At 40.8% G+C, this 17,726-nt stretch overlaps 1 protein-coding gene across 1 annotated transcript in view; it reads right to left on the minus strand.

Moving 5' to 3' along the window:
* The window catches only part of LOC120527109 (hedgehog interacting protein), a 215,047-nt gene that overhangs the window by 188,029 nt on the left and 9,292 nt on the right, over positions 1 to 17,726 (minus strand). The window contains exon 2 of the mRNA XM_039750200.1: positions 7,497 to 7,692. Within this exon, the coding sequence (XP_039606134.1) occupies positions 7,497 to 7,692 (196 nt within the window). The remainder of the gene's footprint in view (positions 1 to 7,496; positions 7,693 to 17,726) is intronic.

Genomic DNA, 17,726 nt, shown 5'->3' on the forward strand with positions numbered 1-17,726 from the left:
CGCCAGCCCATCGCAGTACTACTGTAGCCCTAATAAAGCGATTAAAGAAGTTGTTACAAATTCCATTTAGAGAGCTGCTTTGTTTGTCACCAGCGTCTGATCTGATAGTGACTTGGTCCTGAACACCACTGCCCTGCCAGCCCCTAAGATCTAGTGGCTAGACAGGAGGAGCCCACCTCAGGGCGCTGTACATGGGCCTTCAGCAAGCACCGGTTTGGTGGGCATTTATTCAGTAAGCGTGCTTTGAATTTGGAGTTTTTGTATTTTCGACTTCCTGGTTACAAACCTTTGCTTGTCTTTTGGCTCAAGCCTCTTCTACTGGTGCTGTTATATCTGAACTTAAACCTAACCGTCCAGAATACTAAAATATACACACATTCAGAAAGAACCCGTAACCGTAGCAGAGAAGCGTAACTACCGCTTTACACAAACACTATTAGACGTTGAGATTCATGACGTCCGAAAATGGTGATCCCTTTCTTTTATGACGCGGACCCCAGGAACACACCCAGCCTTGACACGACTCACACAAAGAGACACATAAAACAGCTGCCGAAATGAATTCACGATAAAGAGAAAATTACCAAAGAAAAATTTGGATGTGAGCTTCAGTAGGAGCCAATTTACCTGAGATATTCGATAACATTTTGGTAATTAAACTGCTCAAAAAAATTAAAGGAACACTTTGAAAACACATCAGATCTCAATGGGAAAAAGAAATCCTCCTGGATATCTATACTGATATAGACTGGGTAATGTGTTAGGAACAAAAGGATGCCACATCGTTTGATGGAAATGAAAATGATCAACCGACAGAGCCCTGAATTCAAAGACGCCCCAAAAATCAGAGTGAAAACATTATGTGGCAGGCTAGTCCATTTTGCCAAAATTTAATTGCAGCAACTCCAAATTGTACGCAGCACTTTGTATGGCCCCTGTGTTCTTGTATACATGCCTGACAACATCGGTGCATGCTTCTAATGAGATGACAGATGGTGTTTTGGGGGATCTCCTCCCAGATCTGGACCAGGGCATCACTGAGCTCCTGGACAGTCTGAGGTGCAACCTGGTGGCATTGGATGGACCAAAACATAATGTCCCAGAGGTGTTCTATTGGATTTAGGTCAGGAAAGTGTGGTGGCCAGTCAATGGTATCAATTCCTTCATCCTCCAGGAACTGCCTGCATACTCTCACCACATGAGGCCAGGAATTGTCGTGCACCAGGAGCCACTGTACCAGCATAGGGTCTGACAATGGGTCCAAGGATTTCATCCTGATACCTAATGGCAGCCAAGGTGCCTTTGTCAAGCCTGTAGCGGTCTGTGTGACCCTCCATGGATATGCCTCCCCAGACAATCATTAACCCACCACCAAACTGCTCATGCTGAATGATGTTACAGGCAGCATAATGTTCTCCATGGCTTCTCCAGACCCTTTCACTTCTGTCACGTGCTCAGGGTGAACCTGCTCTCATCTGTAAAAAGCACAGGGCACCAGTGGTGCATCTGCCAATTCTGGTATTCTATGGCGAATGCCAATCGAGCTGCATGCTGCTGGACAGTGAGCTCAGGGCCCATTAGAGGACATGGGGCCCTTGGGTCACCCTCATGAAGTCTTTCTGGTTGTTTGGTCAGAGACATTCACACCAGTGGCCTGCTGGAGGTCATTTTGTAGGGCTCTGGCAGTGCTCATCCTGTTCCTCCTTGCCCAAAGGAGCAGATACTGGTCCTGCTGATGGGTTATGGACCTTCTATGGCCCTCTCCAGCTCTCCTAGAGTAACTGCTTGTCTCCTAGAATCTCCTCCATGCCCTTGAGACTGTGCAGGGAGACACAGCAAACCTTCTGGCAATGACACATATTGATGTGCCATCCTGGAGAAGTTGGACTACCTGTGCAACCTCTGTAGGGTCCAGGTATTGCCTCATGCTACCAGTAGTGACACTGACTGTAGCCAAATGCAAAACTAGTGAAGAAACAGTCAGAAAAGATGAGGAGGGAGAAATGTCAGTGGCCTCCACCTGTTAAACCATTCCTGTTTTGGGGGTCATCTCATTGTTGCCCCTCTAGTGCATCTGTTGTTAATTTCATTAACACCACAGCAGCTGAAACTGATTAACAACCCCCTCTGCTACTAAACTGACCAGATTAATATCCCATAAGTTTCATTGACTTTATGCTATACTCTGATTAAAAAGTGTTCCTTTAATTCTTTTGAGCAGTATATTTACCGCTCTGATGCTGATCTTTGTGATCATAAAATCGGTCATTACGATAGCAACTGTCGAGAAGAATTCCTAATTCATTGCAGAATTCAGGTATTAGAAGGTTCCTGTCGAGTGCCTCTTTGTTCTGGCACGATTTGGCTCAAAAACGAATCCGCACATCGTCGTCTCATTGCAGGCTTAAGTTTCGAGTTTGGTATTTTTCTGTCCAGTCGTTTTAGCTCTAGACTGTCCTGAAAAAACGGTGAGATACACACACACACAAACAAATACACACCTGTCATCGAGATATCAATGTTTTTCAGTATCGGGGACCCTAAAATATTGAGATCCGTCACAAAACCGGGAATCTGAATTTTGGACGAATCAGCTGAAGCCATAGACGATATGTTATAGTGGGGAAGGGCGCAAAGCAAAAACGAATAACAAACAATGCATACGCAGAAGCCCATCCGAATTTCTCCGATCCCGATATTTATTTAATAGACTCAAGACAAATGACGTCCACTGAAGAACTGAGTGCAAAACGATAAACACTCACGAAAAAGTCCAGAACAACAGGTGCGTTTGACGGAGAAAATGGAATGGACAGTTTCCTGGTCTTTATGAAAGTTTTGTCCTACCGTGTTCCAGTTTTTGTGTGAAGGTGAGCAAAAGTTGGATGTGCTCCCCGGACGAAGACGAAGTCACACGAACAAACAGGCAGGCACAGGACAAGCACATCAATCCACAAAGAAACTGTAAACCAGCGGGGGGATTTGTAATCTAGAGGTGGGGGAAAGCGTGGAAGCTGAAAAGACACACAACAGAGCCTCCCTGTTTTTAAAGTCCATGCCAAACCTTATTAAATCCCAGCAACCCCAGTGGCAAAACACCTGAAGCTGACCAATGGTGAAGTACTACTGGGACTGCTGGGAGTCGAGGTCTCTTTAAGTTCAGTATTGATTATGATTATGTGCAGCTCTCCACAGACCCCACACAAGGCACAAGGCTTCAAGTCAGGATCTGAGCCCACAATTCTGAGCGAGACCCCGGTCGGCACACGGGCAAGTTTTACAGTAAAATGTCAGCATTGCCATTTAACGACTTTGAGTTTAGTTTACCGGTTTGCTGGTATCAGACAGGAGCAAAACGAGGACAAAGGCACACTCAGCTGTTTTAGGAGTACTCTTTAGCTTGAAGAGCGCAAACATCAGCCACACACCGAGTGGAGGAAAAAAACAAGAATGTGATGAAATGTACTTCACTCCACCAAAAATAAATACATAAATAAAATAAAAATAACCAACTTTGTCAACACATTGAACAAAAGGAAAAACATTTTTGTCCAAGTCACCTCAGACTGACAACACTCATTTTGTAACTGACTGAATCCTACTGGGACATCACACACACACACTGGTATGGCGCTTGGAACTGAACTCAGGTCAACTGATCCAAACAGGCAATTGTAGGGCACAAGTCAAGAACCATCCCAGAATGGGACATCAAGGCATTGTGTGAACCTATTAGAGCTAACTACAAAATTTCAACAATCTACAGTACATATATTTTATATAGTGCATTTCACTCTATCTATCTATCTATCTATCTATCTATCTATCTATCTATCTATCTATCTATCTATCTATCTATCTATCTATCTATCTATCTATCTATCTATCTATCTATCATATAGTGCCTTTCACACCATCTATCTATCTATCTATTTATCTATCTAAAGGTGCTCTATAACTGCAACTTATTATTATTATCTATCTATCTTTCTTTCTTTCTTTCTTTCTTTCTTTCTTTCTTTCTTTCTTTCTGTTATATAGTGCTTTTCATTTCTATCTATGCATCAGTCTATATTAAGGATATAATTACCAAATTGAAGAGTAAACTGACCTGAGAACTGGGAAATAGGAACTGAACTCATGCCGATGTAGCTTAGTAACCACTGCACCACAGTAAATGTGCCAGGTTTAGTAATTTTCCCTTTTTTTCTGTACAATGATGATATTTGAACAAAAAGCAAAAAATAAAAAATCAAAGTTTTATGTTAAAAAAATTAATAAATAAAATAATTGGCAACTATTGCGGTATAGAACAGGAGTCTGTCTTTTCCCAGCTTTTGAAATCCACTTCCATGAGCTGCCAGTTTGTCTTCTCACGGCAGACAAGGGTCTCGATTAAAAACAGAACATGCACTGAAAAAATTCCAGGCAAATACACTGTATCATTACTTTTCTTAACCCTATAACAAGATTAGGTTGTTTCTTGGATTAACCTTAAATAAAAAAGCCAGATCTATCTATCTATCTATCCTGCATACTATACTAAAATTAAATTCTATCTATCTATCTATCTATCTATCTATCTATCTATCTATCTATCTATCTATCTATCTATCTATCTATCTATCTATCTATCTATCTATCTATCTAGAGGAAGATTTGATAGTCATTATATAACAGAATGGTGGCCTCTTCTTTAATATTTTAAATGTCAACTGACACAATTGTTGCTATCGGCAACTACGAGTTAACTCGACTACATTTTGTATAGAAATTGCTATTTATAGTGAGTTTGCTCAATAATAAAAATCGATTTTAATCAGCAAATATTAAAGTAACACTCTGATTTGTCGTTGTCGACAGATACTAATGGACCTGCTGCCACTGCGACAGTCGATGCGTTAACTTTTGCTTAAAAGCCTTTCAGTCACAGAACGTTTTTATTCTTTCTTACCCCATGAGCAGTGAAGTGGATAAGTATTAGAAAAAAGGTTTTTTTTTTCTAAAATACCTATTTGACAGAGTGTCACATCTCATGAAAAATGTCATTAATCCCGGCTCGTACTCTGACTACTCCGCCAAATCAAAGAGAAAACCTTCTGTACGTTTCGCCCGCGCACTCCACGTCCTGTCTGCAGGCTCAGCTCCTCGGCGCTCTCCAAAAATCCCTGTCCACATCCCAGCACTACAGCTGAAGCTCTACATCCATCTGGTTATCTTCCAAAACAACCTGGGTGGCCACCCAAGGCACTTGACATCTTGATGCACTTCAGCAGTTTTACATATACACAAACTTTGTAGAAAAATAAATTTGTCATTCATCACCACATATGTTGATCTGCGGAGTGAGGTTCCTGTGGCTCGGGCTCCTGTGCTCGTCAGGACTCCGGTTAACTCTTGTCTTGTCAGCTGGATTCTTTCTTTCTTTTTTTCTTTCTTTCTTTCTTTCTTTCTTTCTTCTGTCCAACAAAATTAACTTGATTTACTTTGCTGAAGTTTTTTGGCGCCATCCAATAATATAAATGTTCTTGTAAATATTTTTTTTATAACATGAGGCAATGCTGCCTAACAATAAGGAGACCACTGTTCATGTCCCGTGTCCACCACGTGTGGAGTTTACAAGATCTCCTTGTGCTTGCGTGGGTTTCCTCCCACACTCCAAAGACATGCTGGTTAGGTGGACTGGTGTAGCTCAATTGACTTCAGCGTGTGTGTTCACCTTGTCCAGGGGTTTGTTCCTGTCTTGAGCCCTAAGATTTTTTGGTAAAGTCTCTGGTGACTCTGCTCAGAATTAAGTGGGCTTAGGAGATGGTAGGTGCACTTTTTTTTTTAACCCAAAGACAGACATCCTATATTGAGCTTGTCTCTGCCTTGCTTCTGAAGCTGTTTACCTCTAATTGAAACTTCGGTATAGGAAATTAATGGATGAATGCCTTTTGATTTATTTCTTTGTACAGGGCAAGCAAGTTACAGCATAATGGCTTGTAGATCCATCAATCCATTATCAAACCACACTAAATCAAGTTGCAGATTGTAGGTTGGAAAGGCACTATATAGATAGATAGATAGATAGATAGATAGATAGATAGATAGATAGATGTGAAAGGCACTATATAATAGATAGATAGATAGATAGATAGATAGATAGATAGATGTGAAAGGCACTATATAATAGATAGATAGATATGAAAGGTACTATATAATAATGATAGATAGATAGATAGATAGATGTGAAAGGCACTATATAATAGATAGATAGATAGATAGATAGATAGATAGATAGATAGATAGATAGATAGATAGATAGATAGATAGATAGATAGATAGATGTGAAAGGCACTATATAATAGATAGATAGATAGATAGATAGATAGATAGATAGATAGATAGATAGATAGATGTGAAAGGCACTATATAATAGATAGATAGATAGATAGATAGATAGATAGATAGATAGATAGATAATAGGCATTTTACAGAACTTCAATACATAAATAAATAAAATTATAACAACCCTGTCCCAAATACACAATGCAATGCAAATGTTGGTTATGTGCCATCTGTTGGAACGAAAAATGCAATGCATTTCATTGCTACAAATGTTTGTGGTATACCATCTGTTGGAGTGAAACATAAAATGCATTGTATTATAACAAATGTTTGTGTGATGTGCCATTTGTTGGAATGAAAAAATCAATGCATTTTGTTACTACAAATGTTTGTAATGTGCCATCTGTTGGAACGAAAAATGCAATGCATTTCATTATTCACATACATTAGAAAACATTCTGATAGATGGTGCACTGTCACCACTGAATATGCTGAGGTCTTCATCAGTTACTTAGATTCCAACCTGTCTTAGATGGGTAGCACAGCTAATTATTCTATAATGTCAAAAGTGAAAAGGTGAGTCAGTGATGGGAGCTGACCAGGTAGAATTGTGATGCTGTATCACACTTTTCACAATGAACGCCTTAGTTTTATTTCTCTTCATTGAGCGCCTTGGCAGGTGTTTATTGTCTGCTTTACATTGTCGGTCTGTTAAATAAAGAGCAGTTTGCTTTCTAATGCTTGACGTTACTGAAATAGAAATGATCAATAAAGGCAACAGCATAAAGTCTGGTAACTGTGATGATTCTTTCAAGCAACAAATTAAAGAATTGCAAAATCTGACTAAAAAGAAGTTGCACTTTTATTAACACCACAGCAGACGAGACTAATTAACTTCTTCATCAAAACCTGAAAACTTGCCAGATGGCTTATGTTCCAGAATCTGATCTGCCACACAATCCACTTCAAACATCGAGGCGAAGTAAAAGAAAACGTCTGTGCACTCATCAAACTCACAAAAAGCCTGTCGCCCTTTATTGGTATAAAGTGTCAACTGGACTGGCATCGGCCTACGTTTTAACACAGTAAACTTGGCATTGCAATTATATAGTGCCTTTTGCACACCAGATGAGCTACAATTAAAGCACACTTAGCACTTTTGTTACCTGGTATGTGACTCCGGCAAGTGTAGTAGAACTCGGAGCAGTAATCCTGGCACAGCAGGGGCAGCACGGGCTCCCGGTCAGATGAGTCCTCCTGATCAGCAGAATGAAACAAGCCCTGGGCATGTGGCGAGCAGCGGGCACACTTGATCTCCTCTAGCAGCTTCGCACATTCTGTGTTGTTGGAAACTGAAAATATCTGAAAGCCACAAAACCAAAAACATGTAAACAAACAACACCAATTAAAATGGGAGACTTGTTAAAAGAAAAGGAAGAGAGTGCTGGTGATTTTTAACAAAATAATTCCTACTTCCTTAAGCAAGAAAGAATGGGAGGGCAGCACATTGGACTGAAACAGAAGAAGCACAATTATGAGTGAAATAGCGCCTTAGACATCTGTTCATCTTGAGCATGGGAAATGTGTTATATAAATAAATTATTATTATTATTATTATTATTATTATTATTATTATTATTATTATGTAATGCCTTTCATTTCTATCTATCTATCTATCTATCTATCTATCTATCTATCTATCTATCTATCACTTATATAGTGACTTTAATATACATCTAATATGCAATGCCTTTTATAGCTATCCTTATTATAATGCCTATTATACCTATCTTTAACATAGTGCCTTTATTATATTTGTTTCATAGAGCCTTTCATATGTATCTATTGCTTATATAGTACCTTTCATACAGTGTCCATCTAATCCTGCTGACTACACTAAAATTAAAATCAATCAATCTATCTATCTATTAAATAATATATTATATAGTGCCTTTCACATCTATCTATCTACATTGTATTGTATATAGTGCCTTTCACCTCACCTATCTATCTATCTATTATATAGTGCCTTTCGTATCTATCTATCTATCTATCTATCTATCTATCTATCTATCTATCTATCTATCTATCTATCTATCTATCTATCTATCTAAAGGTGCTTAATAAATGCAACTTATTATTATTATTATTATTATTATCTATTTATCATAGTGTCTTTCAGATCTATTATATAATGCTTTTCACAATATCTATTTATGTAATATATAGTGCCTTTCAAAGTTATCTATATATCTATCTATTTATCTATCTATCTATCTATCTATCATATAGCGCCTTTCATCTATCTATCTATCTATCTATCTATCTATCTATCTATCTATCTATCTATCTATCTATCTATCTATCGTGCCTTTCATATCTTTCTAAATTTCTTACATACTGTAGTGTCTTGTACATGTACACTTATTATATAGCACCTTTCATTTCTATCTATCTGAGCAGCATGTATGTCATAGTTATTTACCATTAATGTCTTTTTAATCTGCTCTGGAGCATTTCATGCCATTCTGTCAAACTGTATCTTTCGCTTCAGTGTTTCTTACAGCCTTGTATATCTATCTTTTATGTAGTGCCTTTAATTATCTATATATTGTTATATCTTTATATATATATATATATATATATATAATACATAGTTGTTTTCTTACCTATTTTTCTGTTATCCATATATAAGCCAGTGCCTTTCAAATCTCTATCAATCTGAGTGTCCTCCATATTTATACATACGGTATGTAGTGTCCTTTATATTAATCTACTATTATATAGTGCCTTTCAGATCCATGTTACGTATTGTGTATTTCATATCTGTACATATAAGGTGATCTATAATGTGAAGGATTGCTAAGCGACCTATCAGAGGACTTACATGTAGACGTTATTGCACTTGAATGTTGTATCTTTCTGGAATGAAGATGGCCGTTACAGTGCCAGCACTGTCAGCTGTAGTCACCTCTTTCTTTTTTCTAAGTGTATTCAGTGATGAGAGTAGAACACATTAAGCTGATGTGCTATATAGCGCCTTTTTAACGGTGAGAACTATTCTACAGTACCTTACAGAGACAACATACTTGGTTCTTTACTCCACCAACCAGAACACTGACCGGCTCGTCGAGGTGACACATGGAGTACCGGTGACACTATGGTTTACAGCGCCATGACTTATCCAGTGACCACTCTACAAAGCTGGGCAGGTCACCAAATACCAAGGTGCTTAATAGATAAACGTGACCATCAGCAGCTCTGGTGGGCCAGCAGCAGATCCTGCCGGCATTTCTGAGTGCCCTCCTGTTACATAAAGCAGAGGGCCAAGGAGAACTATGTGGGAAGTGAAACGTTGCATCACTGCTTGGCTAGCTTGTGTAAATACTGACAAGGAAGGAAGCCATTAAGCTCCAGTTTTCAGACTTTTCAATGTCAAAATGCATCAGTAAAACCCACCCCAAGTGTTTTTCCACTCTTTGCGTGCTTTTGATTATTACAAGATCTCAACCTTGACCCTTTCTCTCTCTGAAGACTCGCTTGCTCCACTTATACAGCACATTCTTTTCATATACTCTCGACTGTTTAAGTGATGCATTCCTTCAACTGAGATTTCAGCGTCACTTTACAGAATATTTAATACGCTGGCACCAACAAAATGGAAAAAAAAGCTGGACATGGACGGCAGATGCAGAGTTGTTAAATAAATCATCATTTCAACATACAGGGTTTTGTCAAATGATGAGGAGGCTCAGACGTTTTCGTTTAATATCACTGTTGGCAGAGAGACCTTCAACGTTCCTTTGCCCAGTTCAGTTAACATCAAATGCTTTAACCCCATAATGGACGTGGAAAATAAATCAACATTTCATAGAAGTCAGTGGGCATTGAATATGGAAAATGGTCTTCTGCACCAGCACCATCGGACTCGCCTGCAGTGAAGCTGAAGGCTCAATCACCTCCCTCAGCCAACATTTGGTCCACTGACTACTTGATTGCCCTTCTTTTCAGAGTTGATGCTCTATATGCTTGATGCCAAATGGGGACTGGGTCGACAGTGTGGATGTGATGACACACCACCTCCATTTGACCCAGTCTGTCCATCCACACAGTCAGACACCTCCTAAGAAATGACTGGACAAGTTCTGGCTGTTTGAAAACAACTGTCTACTGGGCAGGACCCGTCAACCACTTGTGCAAAGTACTAATGCAGCTTATGCCCAATAAGACCGCTAAGATTATACCTTTCAAACAGAAGGACCCCATCCATACCCTGGCAACTTGTACTTCAGCTGTGACAGGTGGGTGGCGAGCTGTACTGACACCACCGACTCCATTCCTAGCAATGAGGGCATTAAAAGGTGGCAGTCTTGAAGGACAGACACCTCAGTCTCCCAGTGCATGCCATGCATGAAGAACCTCTGGGGATCTTTGCCCTTCATCCCAAATGCCCTACAATCAGCAAGGAAGAATTTCAATTTTTCAGTTTCCCAAAGTTGCTTATGAAGCACTTTAATCTTGACCCACAAGTCATATTTCATTAAGGCAAAAGTACTGCATCACCAGTCACTTCTCACATCAAAACGCTAACAACTAAGCTAAGTTAACTACTCAGTTAAATTGACATCAAATAATTGAACCCAAAAATGAATAGAAGTGAGTGAGCATCGAATGAGAAACATGTAAGAGTGGCAATGGACAGGCTCACAATGAGGCCGAAGGCTCAATCACCTCTTCATTTCAGAGGCAGTGCTCTATATGTCCTATTGGGTTGACAGTGTGGATGTGATGACGCAACACTCTGAGCCAGGCCTTGGGGACAAATCAAGTCAAATTGATAGATAGATAGATAGATAGATAGATAGATAGATAGATAGATAGATAGATAGATAGATAGATAGATAGATAGATAGATGTGAAAGGTGCTATATGATAGATAGATAGATAGATAGATAGATAGATAGATAGATAGATAGATAGATAGATGTGAAAGGTGCTATATGATAGATAGATAGATAGATAGATAGATAGATAGATAGATAGACGTGAAAGGCGCTATATGATAGATAGATAGATAGATAGATAGATAGATAGATAGATAGATAGATAGATAGATAGATAGATAGATAGATAGATAGATAGATAAATGTGAAAGGCGCTATATGATAGATAGATAGATAGATAGATAGATAGATAGATAGATAGATAGATAGATAGATAGATAGATAGATAGATAAATGTGAAAGGCTATATGATAGATAGATAGATAGATAGATAGATAGATAGATAGATAGATAGATAGATAGATAGATAGATAGATAGATAAATGTGAAAGGTGCTATATGATAGATAGATAGATAGATAGATAGATAGATAGATAGATAGATAGATAGATAGATAGATAGATGTGAAAGGTGCTATATGATAGATAGATAGATAGATTGATAGATAGATAGATAGATAGATAGATAGATAGATAGATAGATAGATTTGAAAGGCACTATATACCAGATAGATAGATAGATAGATAGATATGAAAGGCACTATATAATAGATAGATAGATAGATAGATAGATAGATAGATAGATAGATAGATAGATAGATAGATAGATAGATAGATAGATAGATATGAAAGGCACTATATAATAGATAGATAGATAGATAGATAGATAGATAGATAGATAGATAGATAGATAGATAGATGTGAACGTCACTATACGATACGAGATACACTTTTATTGGACACTCCTGGCATAGTCACAGGCTCTACGCAGGAGGCCTTTGTTCTAAATACATTTTATTTTTTCCCATCTTTTATTTGAATTCCTACTCCTTTTGCTCTTCCCCTCATTTCTATCTTGTATCTCTGCCTAGTGTTGCTCAGGTGTGGCTCACAGCCTTAATCCCTATCACGCCATCCTGTGGTGCCCCCCTCAGTCAATGCCCACTCTCTAGCTGGTGTGTTCCACTAAAGCTGACAGACTAAATGCCGACTTGTGTGCTCCTTACACTCCACCAACTAGGAGGGCCTACATTTTCACTTTTGTTATCCAAATCCAACTTTAAGTCTGGTGACAAAGAAAAGCTCTTTATGAAAGTCAGTTCTCCACACAGGTTGGGGATCGTATTTTGGTCCCATCAAAACTAAACAAAGGAGGGGGATTACAAGCAGGATTCAATAAATGATCTGAAATGCAATGCAATCTTCTCCCCATTGAAGGTCCTGGCTGCGCGAGCCCAGCAGGCTGGTTGCACTTTCTGCACTGTGTGAGGTCTGCTGTGTAAACAGCCCTGTGCAGACAGATAGAGCCATCATTCTGGCTTTGGGATCAACAAACCAACAGTCTGTCCAAGTCAATTAAACCTGCTGCTGGCCAAACCTGGAGCGCTGGCCTTCTGCAGTAAGTCGGCTCTCACAAGGGCCTGCTTTTTTTTCATTGAAAATTTCAAAAAGGGACATTTACACATTTTTCCTCTCCCACACACAATGGATTATGGAAAATCATTTAAGTCTAACCAAACTCCACCTTAAATCCAGGCAGGTATGACACGGGGCTAAAAATTAAATATCATAACATTCTAGTAGCTGTGCTGCTGCTGTGGGCTAATTAAAGCCATCTGCAGCACACTTTTCATATTCTACTGTAACAAAATCAGACGCATAGACTTGGAATAGGATCAAGATTAATGGGGCGTCGCTAAAAAGAGTAACAGGCCTGCCCGGGTTTGGAGAACATGCATTTCATGGCACTGGGCCGTCACCACCCAGACCTGCCACTCGCCGACGGGACAAGCAGAGGTACAGAAAGGCCACAGCAGGCAAAATCCCTGGCATCTATCGGTCTACCTAATATGTAGTGCCTTTCACAGCTGTCTATCAATATATTATATAGTGCCTTTATTATATGGTCATTAATGTCATGTGTACAGAATGCAGTGAAGTCCTTACTTACATTCACTAATCAACATGCAGCACGTCAACGCGTGTCACATCCAGCATTCTCTCCGTCTATCTGTTCGTTGTTAATCTGTGCCTTTCATATCCATCAACAGGATCTTTTATAAAGTGCATTACGTATGGATCTCCCTGTCTCCATCGATCATAGTGCCTTTCATATCCATCTTCTGTATAACGCCTTTCATATCGATCTATCAATTGAATATGGATAGCACCTTTCACTTCTATTTGTCATATGCACATGTAATGCATTTCTTCTACTCTCTCTCATATATATATATATATCTATCTATTATATAAAAAAATCTTGGGTCGAGACGTGATCATCTCGGAGAGACACTTTGAAGCCCCGCGAGACTACTTGCACGTCACGCTCTACTTACAAACAATTTCTTGGAGACACTTTAATGTCCCATGAGACAAAGAAGTGAGACAAAAGGACAGCTGCTGTGCAGGCTTTTAAATGATCGTCGTGCAGCACGACATGCAGATCACGCATTACGGCGAAGTGAGTAGGGGGCACAGCCCCCTAATAAATATATTGTCACACACGTGTGAGTAGGGGGCAGTTGAAGGGCTTGGAGAAATATGGTAATACATCTGCCCGTCAGGTGCACTAATGGTCTTTCTGAATTCCCTGCAGACCTTTCCCGGGAAATCCCACCAGAAGCCATTGCCTCGACTTGAGACACACCACATCCGGCCCCGAGGATGACATCACTTCCCTTAGATTTCCTATAAAGCCTCACTCCTTCCCCTGGAATTCAGTTCTGCTTTGGACTCTGCCTTGTAAACTTGACTTACATTCAAACTTTTACTTTTTGCAGCCAGGAAACAGGGTATACGGGTGGCTGCCCCAAACCTGTGCCCTGTCTCGTGTCTCTTCTTGTCACAATATATATATATATACACACACACACACATCTCTTTATTATAATGAAAAAAAATCTTGGGAGACGAGACTTTTTATCCTGTGACGAGACGTGACTTTCTCAGAGAGACACTTTCACGTCCCGCGAGACGAAACTTTGTGCCAAGAGATTTAAATAACACCTGGGGCCGGAAATAAAAGACAAAGAGCAGATGACAAAGTAGAATGCCGTAAAGAATTCAAAAGCGTTGGTGCGATACACATGCAGAGCAAGTTAGAGATAATGGAAGTCCGAACATTCGAAAGACTCAAAAAAATGACTACAGTGAAGATCGCATTAGCGCAAACAAACGGAAATTATTATTCGGTGAAATAAGGGAACAGCGAAAAGTGATCGAATATATTGTTTGGATTTAAATTTTAAGTCGGAGACTTGTAGATCGTCTAATTCGTGTTGCCATCACAAGAATTAAAAGATTGGTTGTTTGGTGAAAGTGAAATCCCGTGAGAGAAAATTTCAAGCCCCGCGAGACAAGACTTTATGCAAAGGCATTTGGCAAAGTCCCGCCCACATCTAAAACATTTACAGCCACGCCCACGGTCCAATCATCTCTCATTTGTGTGAAGGCTATTGTTAGACACAGTTTATGATGTAGAGAGGAAGAAACGATATTCACTCACAGGCAGTTATACGTTGCGTTGTCACGACGGAATTCCAAACAAGGAATCAAAATTCAATGCCATATTGATTAAAAAGGTAAAAGCGAAAAGAGATCAAATATATGGACATAGGTGATATGACAGAAGGATGTAGATATTGTTTGGCTTTAAACTTGAAGTCGGAGACTTGTAGATCGTCTAATTCGTGTTGCCATCAGGGAAAAGTAGTGTTTCTTCCCAATGAAGAAGCGCATCCACGAGAATTAAAAGATTTGTTGTTTGCGAGCAGCAGAGACGAGAAGTTGCTGGCGCGTAGCACAGGCAGGGGGATTGGCGAGAGCGAAGTGAGCAAGGGGTGGAGCCCCCTAGTATATATATATATATAAATATATTGTCACACACATGCAAGTAAGAGGCAGCTAAAGGGTCTGAGTAAGTGTAATAAAACATCCGACCAGGGGTCGGCGGAGTACACTGACTGTCTTTCTCAGTTCCCTGCAGACCTTTCTTGGGAAATCCTGCAAGGTTCTGGTGCCTCAGAAGACATCACTTCCGGAGCCGGCCCCTTTGCTGACGTCACTTCAGAAGCCGGCCCTTTGCTGACGTCACTTCAGAAGCCGGCCCCTTTGCTGACATCACTTCCGAAGCCGGCCCCTTTGCTGACATCACTTCCTAAGCCGGCCCCTTTGCTGACATCACTTCTGGTTCCGGCCCTCTTGATGACATCATTTCCTCTACAGGCCTTTAAAGCCTCCATCCTAAGACACTATAGTCAGTTCCGTTGTGGACTCAGTTCTATGCACATTGTGCTTCAAAAACTGCAGCCAGGAAACACAATATACGGGTGGCTGCCCCAAATCTTGATGATGTGTATTATTATCACAATATATATTATATATACTGCTCAAAAAAATTAAATGAACACTTTGTAATCTGAGTACAGCATCAAGTCAATGACACTTGTGGGCTGTTGATCTGGTCAGTTAAGTAGCAGAGGGGCCTGTTCATCAGTTTCAGCTGCTTTGGTACACTGCAGGGGCAACAATGAGATGACCCCCAAAACAGGAATGAATGGGTTAACAGGTGGAGGGAGGGCACTGACATTTTTCCCTCCTCATCTGTTTTGTCACTTGTTTTGCATCTGGCTATGGTCAGTGTCACTACTGGTAGCATGAAGCCATACCTGGACCCTACAGAGGTGGCACAAATAGTCCAACTTCTCTAGGATAGCAAATCAATACGTGCCTATCAATGCCAGAAGGTTGTCTGTGTCTTTCAGCACAGTCTCAATGGCATGGAGGAGATTCCAGGAGAAAGGTAGGTAGTTACTCCAGGAGAGCTGGACATGGCCCCTCGTAGAAGGTCCATAACCCATCAGCAGGACCCACCAGTATCTGCTCCTTTGGGCAAGGTGGAACAGGATGAGCACTGGCAGGGCTTACAAAATGACCTCCAGCTGGCAGGTAGGCCACTGGTGTAAATGTCTCTGTCTAGATGATCAGAAACAGACTTCATGAGGGTGGCCTGAGGGCCCAACGCCCTCTAGTGGGCACTGTGGAGGTCGATTGGTATTTGCCATAGAATACCAGAATTGCCAGGTCTACCACTGGCAGGCACCCTGTGCTTTTCACAGATGAGAGCAGGTTCACTCTGAGCACATGTGACAGACGTGAAAGGGTCTTGAGAAGCCATGGAGAACGTTATGCTGCCTGGAACATCGTTCAACATGACTGGTTTGGTGGTGGGTCAGTGATGGTCAGCCTGGGGAGGCATATCCATGGAGGGACACACAGACCTCTACCGGCTAGGCAACGGTGGGCACCTTGACTGCCATTAGGTATCGGGATGAAATCCTTGGACCCATTGTCAGACCCTATGCTGGTACTTCCTGGTGCCCGACAATGCCCAGCCTCATGTGGTGAGAGGATGAAGGAATTGAGACCATTGACTGCCCACACACACTCTCTCGCCTGACCTCAATCCAACAGAACACCTCTGGGTGGGACATTATGTGTCGGTCCATCCGACACCTCAGTCTGTCCCAGAGCTCAGTGATGCCCTGGTCCAGATCTGAGAGGAGATCCCCCGATCACCAGAGAAGACCCTCAGCACCTGCTGATGTCTATGAATTGGAGACTTCAAGTAGTCATTGCATGCAAAGGGGGATATGCAGCAAAGAACTAAATATGATGACGGCTTTTGGTGCTCTAAAATGGTGGTTTGTGTGTGTAGAGAAAGAGTTGTATGACAGAAATGTCTGCAAATCCCCTTCAATCACAAGGTCTGAAGTGTTTGAGTTGTAATGTTAAATTGTAGAGCAGAGGGGGACATCAAGATAAGATGTCACTGTCCCCAACATCATAGAGGGCCCTGTAGATATCTGTACTGTCTTTTAGACCCCTATCTCTCTAATAGTGCCTTTCACATATGATACACAGTGCATTTTTATTATCTATGGTATCTTATAAATGTAGGTATTCTATAATGCCCTTTACATCCCTCTGTTATATAATGTATTTCACAGTTATACTGTTCCTTTTTTCTCTCTTTGTGTCTCTCAGAGTAGGAATTTTTGCTTCGAAACACCAGAGTGGAACTACCTCTAGTGGCTCCTGGTGTCTCTGCCCTCATTGAGCCGTCAGTAAGTCTTTGACCGGCACTCCTCCAGCACACCTGCCTCGTTGTCCATTCCTTGCTAAGGTGCAACAGGACTTCTCTACTAGAGATCAGGGACCACTTGCCACTCCTCGATGGAGTTCTGATCTGCTGCTGATGCTCCCTGGACTGACCTTTAAATGGAATTCCTCGTTCAGTGCATGCAGCTGGTAAACCCGCCCTGCCACCTGTCAGTCAGAAGGTTTTGAGGGTCCTGGGCCGGCCCTTTGAGGCCATAATGCCTGATGGTCT

This window comes from Polypterus senegalus, chromosome 4, assembly GCF_016835505.1.
Source record: "Polypterus senegalus isolate Bchr_013 chromosome 4, ASM1683550v1, whole genome shotgun sequence".
In the NCBI taxonomy this organism is placed as follows: domain Eukaryota; kingdom Metazoa; phylum Chordata; class Cladistia; order Polypteriformes; family Polypteridae; genus Polypterus; species Polypterus senegalus.